This window comes from Lissotriton helveticus, chromosome 12 (assembly GCF_964261635.1).
Source record: "Lissotriton helveticus chromosome 12, aLisHel1.1, whole genome shotgun sequence".
NCBI classification, from domain to species: domain Eukaryota; kingdom Metazoa; phylum Chordata; class Amphibia; order Caudata; family Salamandridae; genus Lissotriton; species Lissotriton helveticus.
In genome coordinates this window covers 807,110,687-807,127,535 of record NC_136073.1, presented here as the reverse complement: position 1 = coordinate 807,127,535, position 16,849 = coordinate 807,110,687, and the positions used below count along the sequence as shown (strand labels likewise).

General features: G+C 46.6%; 1 protein-coding gene across 3 annotated transcripts in view; it reads left to right on the top strand.

The window, feature by feature from the left end:
- The window catches only part of KHDC4 (KH domain containing 4, pre-mRNA splicing factor), a 72,667-nt gene that overhangs the window by 7,673 nt on the left and 48,145 nt on the right, over positions 1-16,849 (top strand). For all 3 annotated transcript variants that reach the window (XR_013603585.1, XM_078669599.1, XM_078669598.1), the window contains exon 2: positions 13,746-14,184. Coding sequence is in view for 2 of the 3 variants with exons in the window: in XM_078669599.1 (XP_078525725.1) it covers positions 13,746-14,184 (439 nt within the window). In the remaining variant the exon portion in view is untranslated. The remainder of the gene's footprint in view (positions 1-13,745; positions 14,185-16,849) is intronic.

Here is a 16,849-nt window from a genome sequence, read left to right as displayed (position 1 = left end):
TAGATCTGCATTTATGGTGACCCCATGGCTTTTCACAGAGTGGGAGGGAGTAGGGGGAGGGGAATCCTAGTTAGGTCGGCCAACAGTGCGTCCCCCAGAAGATCTCCTTCTTCCCAGGCACCACTTATTCAGTCTTGCCCGGGTTGAGTTTCAAGTGGTTAAGATCCATCCAGCGCTGAATGTGAAGCATAATAGTTAGAAATTCAACTGCAAAGTCAGGGGAATCCAATGGGAAGACGAGCTGAAGGTCGTCGGCGTAATTGAAAATGATTATCTTTCTATTTTTTTAATGAGTGAATCGGGGGCCTATGATGAAGTTTGAACAATAGTGGGGACAGGGACGAGCCCTTTGGGACCCCACATGTGGTGGCAAGCTTGGGGGCAGTGAAAGCGTCAAGTGTTCCTGCTTGAGTTCTGCCTGCAAGAAAAGATTTAATCCAGTTGTATACAGGCCCTCGTATGCCTGCCTGTTTGACACAGTTCATCAAGATGTTATGATCGACCGCGCCCAATGCGGCCGACCGATCCAGGAGCACCAAAGCTTGGGAGACACCCCTATCCGCATTTGCTGAGTGTACAGTACCGCAAGGATTACTGACTCAGTTGAGGGAGCGGGCAGAAAGCTAGCTTGGTTTGGCTCTAAGTATTCTGATTGTTCTATAAAATTGGAGAGGCACCTGGCCACGTCAGCCTCCAAGATCTTGGCCAGATAGGGGAGGAGGGATAAAGGACGATAGTTAGAGGGATTCAAGGGGTCAGCCCCTGTTTTTTAGGTTTCGCCTCGCCGAAAGCTGCGTAGCAGACTTTCGCAAGGCGAAAACTTTTGAGAATAATATGTTGCTTATTCCCGCCTCTGTCTTCCATTGGCTAGCTCCATAAATGGAGGCTAGCCATTGGAAGACCGAGGCGTCCGTCATTCACCGAGGCGATTCGTGGGCGTTCCTGGGATGTTTTTCTCATCCAGACCCTTTTAGGACGTCAGTGCGGCGGTGGGCGGGGTTTATTTTTTGGGTCGTCGAGGTTTCATTTGCTCATTCCGCGGCCGACCGCCACCGGAAGAAGTCCTGGTGAGTGCCCCCCTCCCGCTGTCCGTGTGCCCGTTCCTGCCCCCCCTCCCGGTGTCCTTATTCCCGTTCCCGCCCCACCCCCCCTCCCGCTGTCTGTGTGCCTGCCCGCCCCCCCCCCCCCCCCCCCAACCCAAGGAAAGCCCCCCCACCATGTACAGGCCAGTGGGGATTGAAACTCTACAACCCACCGATTATCCCCGCACGCCTCCCCGCAGCCTCTGGGCGCTATGCGGACGGCCAGGGAGGCCGAATAGATTATTCCTCTTGTAAAGACAGCAGCAGCAGCGGGTTCAGGCAGCCTGTAAAGGAGAAACAGGGTGAGATCCGGCGAGCGGGCATGGGGAGTGTGCCTCCCTGCCAGCCCCCCTCCGGCTGCTTACCATTGCTCCCTTCTGATCCTGTACAGCCGGGGTCCCGGGATGCTCGTTATCTCCAGGCTCCAAGCTGCCCCGTGCCCAGAGAAGGCCTCTCTTCCCCAGCCTGCCCCGGTCCGCGGTTGTTGAAAACTTTTTCGCTCTCTCCTGCTTTTCCTGTGCCTTGGAGAGCAGCGCAAGGAGCTGGGCAGCCAGAGGGAGGGAGGCGCATTCCACAGCAGGAAAATTTGGAGTATGATCAGGGCGAGTCCTGCTCGCAGTACTCCCGCCCTTCACGCGGGACACAGACGGGCCAAACCTCACACTCTGTGCGTCTCAGTCCTGGGGATGAGCCCAACACGCTCGTTCTCACCTGGCCCTGGATCTATGCACATTAGACAAAATGCGCCCCCTCCAGACCCCCCTCGCCTTAATGAACGTTACACCCCCGGCCACTTACCTTCCTTACTCACGGGCAGGGGAACTTTCTCTGCAGAACCGACATCCCACAAGTGCTAGATATGTAATGAGAGGGGTTCGGTGCTCCCACCCAAATTAGTGTCTTCCCCGGGGGTACACGGGCATCGGCAGCATGACTGACTGCTTCTGCCCTGCTTCTGGGGACAGACTGGCGCAGAGCACATAGCGCCTCACAACGGTGCATCTGTTGGCGCTGCAGGTACACAGACGCAGCTAGTCTCACAGTGCGGGCACAGAGCTGAGAGGACCAATATACATGTACATCTGGGCTCTAAAACCTGCAATGAGGCACCAGGGTTACGTGCACTGCAGATGCAAGAGCGGCTATCTGAGGCTGAGGGGTGTGTATGTATGTATATATATATATGTATGTATATATGTGTATATATGTGTATATATGTGTGTGTGTATATATGTATGTGTATATGTATGTGTATATGTATATATGTATATATGTATGTGTATATATGTGTGTGTGTATGTATGTATGTGTGTATATATATATATATATATATATATATATATATATATATATATATACTGATAGGCAGGGGTCCGGCCAAAATTAAATTAAACCAAGAAAACTTCCGCCGCTCACTCTTCCAACATGCGACCATTTGTGTTAATTTCTAGGTTGGCGTAGTTTGTATGTGCACGTGAAACTGGCAGTATATCCCTGGTAAACGCACAGCAGTATCCCACGCTGCCACGCGCCATCCCCAGTCAGAGACCCGGCAGGGTTATTGGGCCAGGGCTGGATCTCTCTGGAACAGCAAAGACAAGCCCAGCCCACCTTATCAGTGCCTATACTTCCAACCTTGAGTAGCGCCGCGCTTACTTGCCTTGCACTAAGTGAACAACTTACAATTAAATGTACCTGGCATGCGTTCACAGTGCCTGTGCCCTGCTGGAATATTCACGTGCGCTTTGGGAGCGCAGTTCACGCGGCGCTAAATAAAACTCACAATGTACACGCATAAAAAAGGTGGTGCTGTTTAAAGTACACACAAAATATACATGCAGAAGTGGTCGGTATGGGGGAAGACGAGTCTCCCATAAGAATACTGTCATAGCAGCACGGCCACAGTTCTAAACTGGGCAGCTAAAATTGGCTGAAATGCAAAACTAAATTTCACTTATTTCGTGATGTCCACGTGCAAAATTTAGCCGAGGTCCTCGAGCAGCTCCTTATAGAATTTCTCTGGCTAGAACAATCCCAATGAGCTCCACAGTGCTTTTTTGGTCAGCAAGCGCCTAGAAGCAGTCTAGAGGTTCTTAAAGTGCTGTGTGAGTAAACACTAAATGCAGTCAAGTATAATCAGAAACGAGGCCCTACGGATTTCAATGAGCTTTGATTGAGTAAAGTTGGGAGACAAGGGTGCACAGACAGATGTTGTTAGGTAGTTGAGGAGTCACTCACCAGCTCTTCTGTAGCGGGTGATAAATCCTTTCTTTGAATCCTAGCGCTTTACGTGGGGTTGCGCACCGGCCCTGCAGATGCGCCCCGCTCAGTTTTTAGGTTTCGCCTCGCTGAAAGCTGCGCAAGCAGACTTTCGCGCAAGGCGAAAACTTTAGTTTACCATTATGGACAAAAGTCCCGCCTCTCACTTCCATTGGCTAGCTCCATAAATGGAGGCTAGCCATTGGAAGTGAGATCTGTCAATCATGGTCCGAGGCGATTCGTGCGCGTTCCGGGGATGTTTTTCTCATCCTGCCCCTTTTAGCACGTCATGCGGCTGTGGGCGGATGTTATTTTTTTTTCCCGACACCATGTTTTGATCATTTGCCGGATCAATGTCAATGACTACAGAGTGACTAGGGAGTGCAGAGTGACTAGGGAGTGCAGAGTGACTAGGGAGTGCAGAGTGACTGCAGAGTGACTGCAGAGATTAAGCTAATGGCAATGTAAATGACAATGCCATTTATTTATCTGTTTTCAAAACCAACACATAAATACAAATTTTGTCATTTACAATGCCAATAGCTCTAATTTTTCCAAAGGCGAAACCATTGCATTGTAAATGCTTGTTTAAAAAGAGGGACTACCGTAGCGTTCTTGAAGGCGCTGGGTACCTTGCCCTGTGCGGGGGACTCGTTGAGGAAGGGGAGTACACTGTGAGGTAGGACGGAAAAGGTGTCCATCAGGACATAAGGTGGGCAACCATCCCTAGGAGACCCAGATTTAACACGGGTCATTAGGTCTGATAATATATTGGGACATATGACTGGGAGATATGTCCATGGTGGATAAGTTACTGGACATATCGTCCAGCGGTTCTGTACGGACGGTGGTGGGGATGCTTGCTTTGATGATGGAAATTTTGTCCAAGAAGAAGTTATTCAAGGAGGTACATAACTCTTGAGTGGGTGCTGGGCAATATTCTTTTGTCATAACACAGGTCGTTCACAATCGTGAAGATTTCCTTTGGTTTATTGTGAGCATTTAATATTCTAGCTGAGAAGTAGGCCGCTTTGGTTTCAAGTATGACTTTTTTATACTCTCTACGATCTAGCGAGAACTGCATTTTGTCTTCTATGGAGTATCTTCGCCTCCATTTTCTCTCTTTTTGACGGAGCTCGCGTTTTTAAATTTTATTTTTAGTTCGGTGGTAAACCATTTATGGGCGTCTGTCTGAGGGGCGGGCACGAGAAAATTTAGTAAGTGGAACATGTGCATTGCTTGCCGACAATAGCCAATCTGAGATGTTCTCTTCTATGGAATTGACATCAGGGTTAACAAGCATTTACAATGCAACGGTTTCGCCTTCGGAAAAGTTAGAGCTATTGGCATTGTATGACCAACTTTTTATTTATGTGTTGGTTTTGAAAACAGATAAATAAATGGCATTGTCATTTACAATGCCAATAGCTTACTCTGTCGCAAATGCGAGACGTATTGCATTTGCACACACACACACACCACACAAGAGCCCCCCACACACACCACACAAGAGCCCCCCCACACACACCACACAAGAGCCCCCCCACACACACCACACAAGAGCCCCCCCACACACACCACACAAGAGCCCCCCCACACACACCACACAAGAGCCCCCCCACACACACCACACAAGAGCCCCCCCACACACACCACACAAGAGCCCCCCCACACACACCACACAAGAGCCCCCCCACACACACCACACAAGAGCCCCCCCACACACACCACACAAGAGCCCCCCCACACACACCACACAAGAGCCCCCCCACACACACCACACAAGAGCCCCCCCACACACACCACACAAGAGCCCCCCCACACACACCACACAAGAGCCCCCCCACACACACCACACAAGAGCCCCCCCCACACACACCACACAAGAGCCCCCCCCACACACACCACACAAGAGCCCCCCCACACACACCACACAAGAGCCCCCCCACACACACCACACAAGAGCCCCCCCACACACACCACACAAGAGCCCCCCCACACACACCACACAAGAGCCCCCCCACACACACCACACAAGAGCCCCCCCACACACACCACACAAGAGCCCCCCCACACACACCACACAAGAGCCCCCCCCACACACACCACACAAGAGCCCCCCCCACACACACACCACACAAGAGCCCCCCCCACACACACCACACAAGAGCCCCCCCCACACACACACCACACAAGAGCCCCCCCACACACACACCACACAAGAGCCCCCCCCACACACACCACACAAGAGCCCCCCCCACACACACCACACAAGAGCCCCCCACACACACACACCACACAAGAGCCCCCACCACACACACCACACAAGAGCACCCCCCCCACACACACACCACACAAGAGCCCCCCCCACACACACACGCAAGAGCCCCACACACACTTGCAACTGCTATTATAATCAAATTAAATGCACGATCGTGTGTAACTTTTATGTGTTCATCGTGCAAAACCCTGCTGGCAAGCATTGTGTTGTGCATTAGAGAATGTCATGCAACAGGGTCAGATGCGCCAAAGGTACTCGAAACATTTGGAGAAACAACAGAACGAGTATGGTTTTCCGACAGACAGCAAGATATCTTCAATTAGCTCGAAGTGTATTTGTAACGAAACATCGTGTCAGAGTACAGAAAAACACATTTTATTGCATGTTATTATTCACATTCTGTTGCATGTTGTTATTCACAGCGGATCCAATGCAACAGTCAGCCAAAAGTGTATTTAAAAAAAATAAACTTGCACAACATCACAATGTAAAAAAAAGCTACACATCTTAAAGGACGGATTCGTTATGCCCTGGATTACAAACAATCTTCTATTAGTAGAGGTCTTGGCGTCTCGTCATTCTGATTTTCTGAAAAGGATATTTGAATTGGGGTATTTAAAGTGCTTTCTCGAGTCTACTGTTAAAAACGGACACCATAAGAAATTCAGACTAGGCCTGTAGTAAAGCTCCGACTCAAAAATTGCCCGCAAATGGAAAGCAAGAATGTTAATCAGGGTTACCACCGGATCATTTACTGAGTTGACATTCACTCCAGTGGTGCATATGGGTGGCCAAGAATATGACCAGGAAAAGAAACAAGTGGTAGTCAAGAGCAAGAGAGATCCACAGATTTACTGTGATGTTCGACTGTCTGTGGGAGTGAGGTGCTTATAGTTGTGCTTTTGTCAATATGGGCTCAAAAAGCCAGCTGGTATAGTGCTACAGGTCAAAATGCCAAATGTTCTTAAAATGCAATACATGACATGGAGACAGTACAGAGACAGTACGGAGACATTCTAGAGGTGAATTTTAGGAGGTAGGCCACAGATCAAACTAGCAGGCAATCTACAAAGGATAATTGTAATTACTGCTGCAGTCACATGTAGTTTGTTTATCCTACGGGCCCGGCCCCCTGCTGGCGTCCTGTAGAGAACCTTTGCACTCCTCTTCGTTTCACACTCAGCGTAGCTATTCATCTTTCCTCTCCACGTCTTCCAAAAACGATATTCGCCATGGTTCGGGCACTAATAATCTAATTTTAGTACAGGCTGCCCGGGTTGTTTATCATGTATTGCCTCTTTCAATAAACAGAATCCATCGAACACACTTTCTAGGAAGATATACGTGTCACACGCGCTGCTCAGACACGACGAGGATGCTGACGAGAGGGTGGGGGGGGGGTGGACTCTAAACCCGTACCATCTAAATTTTCCTCCTGCGACATTGGCCCCTCGGTTTGCGACATGCTGCTCTCCCGTCTAGAGCTCTCTCCTTCGGCAGCTTGTCTTGCTGCTCCTAGCACGACTTCTAAGTTCTTTTTGTGTGTGTCTGTTAACAAAGCTGCCTCTGTTATTGTCTGCACTGCAATTTACTGCTAAAGTGACGCGTGTCCAGGCTGTGACTTGATTGGCTCTTCATGGATTCCGCCTACCCGTGACGCGAAAACAGACGAGCGCAGCATGGCGGATCTGGGCAGTTCAAGGAAAAAATGGACCGGATTTCTTGATGTTTGTGACATAAAAGAGGACTGAAAATTTAACGACAGTGGACTATTGAAAAGTGTTTATTCGAGCATATTACACGAAATGTAGACACGGAAGCGGGATGGGGCGGGAAAGACGCGGACAGCGGGGGGGGAGGGGGGTGGCGGGAAATACACGGACAGCGGGAGGGGGGGAAGGAACGCACTCACCTGGACTTCTTCCGGCGGCCGTGGTCGGCATGAAATGAGGAAAACAAACAGCAAAAAACGAAACTCCGCCCACCGCCCAATGACGATGCGAAAAGGGTGGAGAGGGAAAAACATTGCCGGAACGCCCACCAGTCGCCTCGGGATTTGACGGACGCCTCTGTTTGCCAATGGCTAGCGTCCATTTATGGAGCTAGCCAATGGCAAACAGAGGCCGTCCGAACATACATACTGTTGACAAAAGTTTTCGATCTGGGAGGAGCACTTCGTGCTCCTTTCGCCAGGTCGAAACCTAAAAATAGGTAATGATCTAGCCAAAGTATTAACAAATTCCATCTTATCGAGGGTTCTCCACTTTCTTGTCATACCTCCCGCCACTGTGGGGGTCTTGATCTTGCAGTTGATAGTGGCTGTGAATTTTATCAAGTGGTGATCTGACCATATACATGGTGAGAATATGTGCACCAACAGTATAAGGTTATAGGACCAGATTTGGTCCAAGGTATGTCCCTTCACATGGGTAGGAGAGGATAAGTGCTGGACCAGGTTTGAGTTAGAAAGCAGTTCAGAGAGTTCTGCGGTATGTGGCCTGCCAAGGGCATTGTTGAACCAGTAGTTCAAGTAGCCAATTGGTAGAACCGTAGCATGGTTCATGACAAGGTTGGCCATTTGCTCACTTAGGGAGAGAGGGAAGGTAGGCATGGCCTGAGGGGGTCGATAAATAGGCACTAGTACAAGAGATCCCCGTGTTAGTGTTGAGTTTGATAACCATATTCTCTACCTCCGGGAGATCAAGGGAGGTCATGGTGATGAACTTGTGTTTTTTATATATCGTAGCGGCATCACCGCCACCCGTCTTCCCTAAGGGCCGATTGACGGATAAGATATAATAATCTGAGGGCAGTGCCGCTAAGATGTCTGGCGTAGAGTCCTGGGTTAACCAGGTTTCAGTAACCAAAAGGAAAATGTCTAGTTGGTGTTAGACCAGGGAGCGAGTGTTGAGATAAAGGATACGTAGGGCGATTTGGTTAACTATTGTGGGACCGGTGATAGAGGGATAATGGGGGAAGGTAAGGTGACATGGCCCATCTGAGTTTGAAGGATACCGTTAGCCAAGATATGGTTATAAACAACCGGGTCTAAGGGGGGGCACGATTGCGCTAGTGATCTTAGTGCCGTAGAAGAATATTTGGTGATTTGGCCATAGTTCCTGGGCGTGGACGGGTGTAGGCTGGCTTGCCTTTGGTGCGTATCCGCTGCGCTCCCGCTCACTGGCGGGCATTTATGCCTGGCCCTGCTTCTAGCTCCTCCTCCTTACGGCCAATTGGCTAAGGCCTAGGGGTGGAGAACTGGCTCAGCGTCAGGGGTATGGGAAGGATCAGCTGTAACAAATGTAAAAAGTAAGTTACTTTTCGGATTTCAATTTTAAAAAATAGCGACTTCAGGACATATAAACAATTTTAACAAAAAAGTGCTGTCAGGCAGAGGTCCGCGTGGAATTGATACTGTTATGAGCATCTATGTTGTATTCTGTTATTGTCCCTCGCATATGTGTGCTCGGGCTTTGAGTTGTCTCATGAAAGTGTGTGAAAGCCCCAGATACAAAATATTGAGGTAAACTAATTCAGACATGTCACAAGCCTCAACAAACCTTGTAACCTCACTGAGGATTCTTTTTAGATGGATTGGCTCTAAGAACAGCAGCAGTCTCTAGTTGTGTGTTTTGGACCCTAGAGCAAAATTTGTCTGCCAGGATTTTGTTCTTGTCCCACTAGATATGGGGGAGGGGGGGGGGGTGTGATCTCCACCAAATCGTTCTCAGGAGGTGCACAGTTGGTGCAGGACAACGGGGACGAACGTCTCCCTGTATTTAAATTAATCACCAAAAAGAACTTAATGTCCGCACTCGCTCAGTGTATAGATTAGGGTTTATTAGCGCAGAGACTTACAAACAGCCCCCTTCACCTACGCGTTTCGACCGCAGGTCTTGATCAGTGTTGCCACTAGTCCATCGACTAATTTTAATTTATATACCTTCCCACCCACCAGCATATAATGATGCATTCTGGGGGAGGTAGTTTCAAATATCAATTGGAAACAATATCGTATGTGCAATCTTAACTTTGTAACATTTTAAACTTATATTAGTCACTTTGTTTAGTCACATATTGGTTATACAGTATATTATATTTTGAAGTCTTCGTAATACGGTTAAAGTATAAGAAAATTCCTATCTCACCCTAGTATGGGTTTCAACCGATAAACAATAAACATAAATTCCTTTAAGTAAACATTTATGCTATAAATATTGCGATTAATACAGTGTAAGCTAAGTGCCATATACGATTTCAACAATAATCTGACCAATTTTTAGTTAATTGTCTGTTCGTAATGGGCTAAGTGCCCATGAAAATTATAAGTAAGTGAAACAAAGTCCTGGGGGTCATGGTTTTTACATCAGTCTTTTTACTTTTCTTTCTCCATTTTCTTCATTCTGTTTGCTCCTATGTTAATTACAGTTCCCTCAATTTAATAGTTCACAGGTGGACATACATCTCTTCGTCCATATTCAATCATATATATATATATATATATATATATATATATATATTCATATTCTCTGTACAGTGCTCCAGACCGATGATGGTGTTCCGTTCATGACGCACACCACCCCAACCCTACCAGCTCCATTGAACATGTGGACTAATTCTACTGTCTCTTTGTAGTTCTTCCATAGGCTGATTTAGCTTGGAGTCTGAATGCCATACATGGCTCACACCAAGCTTTTGTTGGAGCTCCGATAGCCCGGGTTATAGGTTTGTTTCAGTGTATGCTTAGAGCTGGTACTGCAGGGGTACATCTGTTTTTTTGTCATATTGCTGATATTTTAAATATTAATTACTTACTGCTACGTAAGTAAAGTGATCAACTATGAGAGGCTCCCTGGATGTCAACATGCACTTTTGCAAGTTATGAGCAAACCTCTGCAGCATGTTTGAGAGCTTTACCCGTGTTTTCTTTGAAATGTGTTCCAATTGCTTGATTTTAATACTTGTCTGCATACAGCCTTCATAATTGTGTGTGTGTATATATATATATTATATATATATATATATATATATATATATATATATAGTTGCCCCTGGGTGGGTATGCACTTACAGGTAGGAATTAAAGCCAACGCAAGGGCGCGAGCCGCGTACAGAGTCCTTTTCCTGCCGGACGTGTTTCGGGCCAACGCCCTCTTCAGTGGCAGACCATGTGACATGACGGCAAGCACCAGTAAATACCCACAGTAATTATACGCAGGTGTAACACCTGAGGCAATGCTTTCTGGGACTGGTGGTTTAGTAGAACCCAAGTGGTTCGCCGCCATTTACATGCAAAAAAGTATTAAAAGGATTGCAAATGTCTCCGCAGGCACCCCGCAAGTAAAAGGCACTTCCCGTACCACAGTAAGCTGCCCAAATGAGGTAGCTGTGGACCCGCCGTTTTAGGTCGGTAGTGCAAACCCGCGACCGGGCCGGCCGCTAACAAATGGAAGAAAGAGTTGCCCCTGGGTGGGTATGCACTTTTTTGCGTTGGCATTAATTCCTACCTGTTAGTTCATCCCACCCAGGGGCAACTCTTTCTCGAAGGGGTCACGAAGATCACCCCACTGCTGCCCAGCGGTTCCGGGTGTTTCATGTTGAACACGCAATGCGGAGCAACGTACCTTGTGGGGATCAGCGCAAGAAAAGCAGTGGGCTCGGGTTCGCCGCTCCAGTGACCCGATGGAAGATACTGTTTGAGGGGACTGGTTAGCGGCTTCCACTACGGAGAAAATACCAACTAAAGACTACAGGTACCAGAATGCCGAGTTGGCGGCACGCCGACCAAGGCAGAACACTTACCTGTTAATGAACAAAAAGAGAAACGGCCGCTCACTTCCCACATTGCAATTGCCAAGCCATGATTAAGGAAGACATTCTTTCGAAACGCGTAGGCACTAACTGGCAGACACTGTTTGTTGGCGAATCTTTGCACGCTACTGCTACCCTGCAATTAAAGGAAATAAGAAACGCTGCGAGGGTATCTTCATTTGCAGGGCAAATATAGTTGAAAATATATATATATATATATACATATACTGTGCAAGTCATAGTAAATGTGGCTCTGTAGACCATGTTACTTGTGAAAACTATACTGGTAAACGTACGTTCATCAACCAATTTCCTCGATTCAAAGGTCCAATTTAGATATTCCCATAGTATAGGCTTGGAGAGGAACACGGCTTGCTTCCTCAGTTTGCGTGTGGTGGTAACTTGAGCTTTCTCCTTTTGAATTTATCCTATTGTTTCCTGATCAAATACCAATGTTTTTAATTTTTTAACAGTTAAACATCACACAGCATAACCCATAGATGCAGTGTTATGCTGCTTTTCTCCGTGTTGTCTAAGGGCCATCATGACACACGACTTGCCCTGAAAATCATCATCGCTCTCAAATTGTTTTAGCCTCCATTGATTTTACTTGGCGCACTCTCCTAAAGAAATCTCTCACTCTTTGGATACTTCAAAGTTGCGATTAGCCACTGTTTACCTGCAGACCTCCATTCAGAGATCTGACTGCATTTTCCTACTTTTAATTGTTCCTCTATTTATTTCTGCTCTGATCCAGTGTCAAAGTTCTGGTAGTTAACTTTTTTTTATTTTGCAATTATCTTTTGAGTCGGTTAAACATTTCACTGGATGACTTAGAAGCTATATGAACGATAATATATTTTTACAATCTCTGGCATCCTTTTTCAGTCCACGCAGGATTTATATACAAAAAATAACTTCTGTACCATACCAAAAACGTATCCACTTAAATTGTGTTCTCTTGGATTAAAGACATTGACAAAGCTAATAGCTCTCACATCTCCGGGACCCATTGTCTTTTCCAAACCTGTTATTTCTGAAATGGGGGCGTGATGCACACTTTTCATTAGGATTTTTTTGTTCTGTTTATAATATTACTAGACGGTGACATACTTTGCTTAATCATATGTTCTCCATAGTAAATGTAAGGTTGGAAAAAACGATCTTGCACTTAAATTTTCTTGGATAAATGAGAGAGAAATTGGTGTCTATAGTCATCCTTTTTATGTCTTGCACAAGCTAGTGCAAGTGCTGTTTGTTGAGAGATGCACCGTAGGCTTACAGTGGGCTTAGCCTTAGAGCCTACCCACCTTTGGTTGGCTTTGTCACTTTCGATTTTTTCATAGTCCCCTCCTTCTGGTTTTGTCCATCCCCTGCAGAATGGACCAATTACTTGTGTCCTTTTGCTTCTTCCATTGCAGGCACTTTTTTCCGTTTTGGTTAATCACTCTGCAAGAGTGCATATATTTTCACCTGCCTCATTTGAATACTTTGTTCTTTCTCGTGGGGGGTTTCTCTTCTCGCCCTTCCTCCTCAGTTGCCGTTCTTGCTTGCTCCTGGTCCGCCCACCATCCACTCCCTTTCTTGCTCCTCATGTCTGTGTGCCTCCCCATCCCCGTCTGCCCCCCCCATCCCCGTCTGCCCTTCGTTGTCTGTTTCCTCGCCTACCATCTGTTGATCACATGTCCCTGGGCTGCCCACCCTCTCTTGGGCATATGCTTTTCAATGGTTTTCTGACCCATGCCCTTCTCTTTTGGCCTCCCCATCACCTGCCAGCTCACAACCCCAAACTCACTCCTGTTTTTGTTCCCAAAGCGAATTAGCGCTACATAAAAACAGCACAACTTTTTATATATGAATCTAGCTCAAAGTTGTACATTTAAAAAAAAAAAATGCTCGCCTTGTTTTGTAAATTCCTGTCTTGTGTTGACACATGCCTACCAAACGACGTGAGCTGCATCATAGTCTGTATGTGTGTGTACATATACATTTGTAACCAATTTCGGGTATGTAGCACAACAGCCGCTTTGCTGTACAACATGGCTAAATCACTGGGAAAGCCAATAGAGCTTATAGGCAAGACCAGTTGACTTTTACAATGCTTGGTTTTTTCATTATTTTTCCACTTTATCCTTATTGTTGAGTAGGTCAGTCTTTCTGATTGGGTAAAGAGCTGCAAGATCTGGTGGCAGTGCAAGTTACAAGAATGTCATTTCTGTAGTCTTTGGAACCCTGTTTACTGATGCAATGGTTTGTGCACTCTTTTACTGATGAAGACGTAATCCCTTTTGTGTTTTTTTTGTTTTTTCCAGGCGCCGCAGTAAGTGGGATATTCCTGGTGACTTTCCTTCATCCCAGTCCTATGCCAACACCATGGCACACAGCAACACTGCTACTATGTCTCAGGCTGGTAGTACTTTCCAAAATTTCCAAGGTTTATCTGGGAATCTTGGCTACCAGAATTCATCTGCTGGGAATGCTGGATACAGTTATCAAGGTTCATCTTCTGGCAGTATTGGACAATCCTTTTCTGGCAATATTGGATATCAGGGCTCATCAGCTGGGAATGCCCGCTACCAGGAATCACTTTCTCAGGATACAGGCAACAGAGATTCATCTTTTGTGAAGAAAGATTCTGACAATGTTTCTACACCTTCAGGGGCATTGGATGCCGCTGCTGCAGTGGCAAGGAAAATCAATGCCATGCTTGTAGCAAAGGGCAAGCTAGTACCCTCCCAAGCTGCTGATAAGGTAATTTTCCCCCATTTATTTTCCAGTAATGCAGAAATCATTGTATAACCACCTACCTTGCAGGCTTCTGAGATTCAGCCTGTATCGTGCATAACATCTATTGCATTGTTCTTCCAGGTTGAGGTCTGTTGGAGAATTTCATGCCTTACATACTTTTGCTGGTTACACCTGGTATAGTTTAAAAACTTAGTAGTGATCGCACAACATAACTCTTCCGATATAGGATCAAAACACCCATCCAACCACACACCTTATATGTTGTACCATGCTATTCATATAAGCAAGCACTTCAGCACCCCACATAGGCGAATTGGGTGCTATATAAAAGCTGCAGAACAATAGCTGGATGGACCTGGGAGGTGACAATTGTGTAATATAACTAGTGATATTAAAAGTGTATTAATGAATCTGCCTGGAGCTCGGGGCTTTCTTGTTACAGTTTTCAATTGGCCAGTTATATGGACACTCCAGCATATCGTGATTTCGGGGTCCACGAAATTTGCATACTATTTGTGAACTCCCATGATGCCTGCCTAGTTAAACTAACTTTCTGTGAAAAATGGCATTGTCCAGCATTTTCTCCCGGTTACATTTTTTACAGTTCCCCTGTTTCATTAGTGTAAAAAAAGATTCCTTGTCATTTGCTTTGATTAATTGGACGTCATTAAGTACCTCTGCGTTTTTAGGTGAAACCTTTGCACAGCCTCGAGAACACTTTCTTCTTTACTGGCAGCATTTTACTACTGCCTGCCTGGGGAGTCTGAGGACGGGGAGCAGTGATAAACATCAGTCATGATTTATAAACCGCAGCTAATCACCTGATGGGGTATTCAGGCCCTTGCAGGTCCCGGAAGCTTATTCGAACAGCCAGGTCTTGAGGGCCATTTGGAATTCTGGAAGTGACATGATAGTCTGGAGGTGTGTGGGGAGGCTGTTCCTTCTCCCACATCGCAGCAAAAATGTGGAACGTCCTCCACTTTGCTTCGATAGATGCGGGGAGCATGGGCAAGTGAAAGGAAGGCAGAGCATAGTTTTTGGGTGGTGTTTAACATAGGAGTGTCCTTGGTTGTGCAGGCCGTGGAGTTGCTTGATGTGGTATGATGTGGGTTTTTCGGGAAGGTCGAGAATGAGTCTTGCTCTGGCGTTCTGTAGGGTCTGAAGTCTCTGTAGGTGGTGTGCGCCCATTCCTACGTAGAGGTCACTGGCTGGTGATGAGGGCTTGTGTCACAGTGAGTCTTGTGTGTAGGGGTAGTCTTGAAAGCTGCCCTGTTGGCGGTGTCCATGCAAATACGCCATCTCCTCCAACTGTTTTCTGTCTAGTTTAGCTGTTCTGAGTTCTTAGGTGTACCAGCTGTCCTTTTTGGAGGATTTTCCCTGGATGTTGCTCTTGATGGGGACGATGTAGTTCGCACAATGGGTGATCCAGGCATTTAAGTTTTTTACTCGTTGTTCGAGGTTAATGTCGGTTGCAGGGTTGGATGTGTTGAGGCGTTCCTCCAGCTGGTCTCTGAGATTTTATTCTACCTTCAGTGGGGGACATTGGTCATCTTGTGGGTGTTGATGCGAGGGTTGGAGATGCTAAAGTGGACGATGAAGTGATCAGTCCATGTCAGTTCTGTGACTGCTCTATTTGAGACTTGCTGGAAGTGAACATTGGGTCCAGCGTGTGTCCTGCGATGTGTAGGGTCTTGGACGATCTGGGTCAATCCGAGGCTGCCCATACTGTCAAGATGTACAGTGTTTTTAGGTCTCGCGACCTATCAATGCGCATGCGCATTGAGCGGAGCGAGAATTCAAGTGCTCAAAATACTCGTGAAACCACGGGTTTTTCCATGCGGTTTTCTTCGAGTTCACGTGGCCACAGGCACGCGCTTTTGGGCCATAAACTTTCCCCCTCCCCAGCCAGCTTCCCCCAGGCCGTAGCAGCACTCCTCCCACACCTTTGAAGTGAAGCTTAGCTTCACTTCATAGGCCCCTGCTGCTTCACACCCTCATCCCGCTCTCCCCGCTCGGCCCCCTCCCCTGCCCGCCGTGTCGCATTTCTTGTTTTTATTGTTCTTCTCGGCCGTGTTTTTTTTAATTGTATTTTATTACTCAAGTTTTAATTATTCTTGTTTGTGACCTGTAATTTTGATGTTTTTGCTCAGTGAAATACACAAGCCTTCTAATTCTGTTCTTTTTTTTTTTTTTTTTTTTTTTATACGTAGGATGACAGATGTCATTACCCACAAATGTAGTCTCTTTGAAAACGATTTAAAAAATTTGGCAAACACACTTGTTACTTTGATTGCTGCGCTTCACTAACTGCATTATTTCCTGTCAAACACACACATTCATGTCAAATTTTTTTTTTTTTTTTTTTTTTTATTTTTTTTTTACAATAAGTGCATGTTGATGCTGAACCCCGCCCATGCCCTGTCATCACTGCCTAATGCCCAGGCATAGCAGCCAGAGCAGGGGTGGCATTTTTTTGTAGACATGGGGAGAGCCGACGCCGAGATTCAAACCCAGTTCCTCAGTCCCAAAGTCGGCAGCTCTGTAGGTTATGCCACATCTTCTCAGACCGCTAAGAAGTACTTTATTTACAGGCTGTGGGTGCTAAACACTGCGTTGTGATTCGGAATGGATGGGAGATTTCTCCTAAGTTGTTCATGGGTTGTAGCAG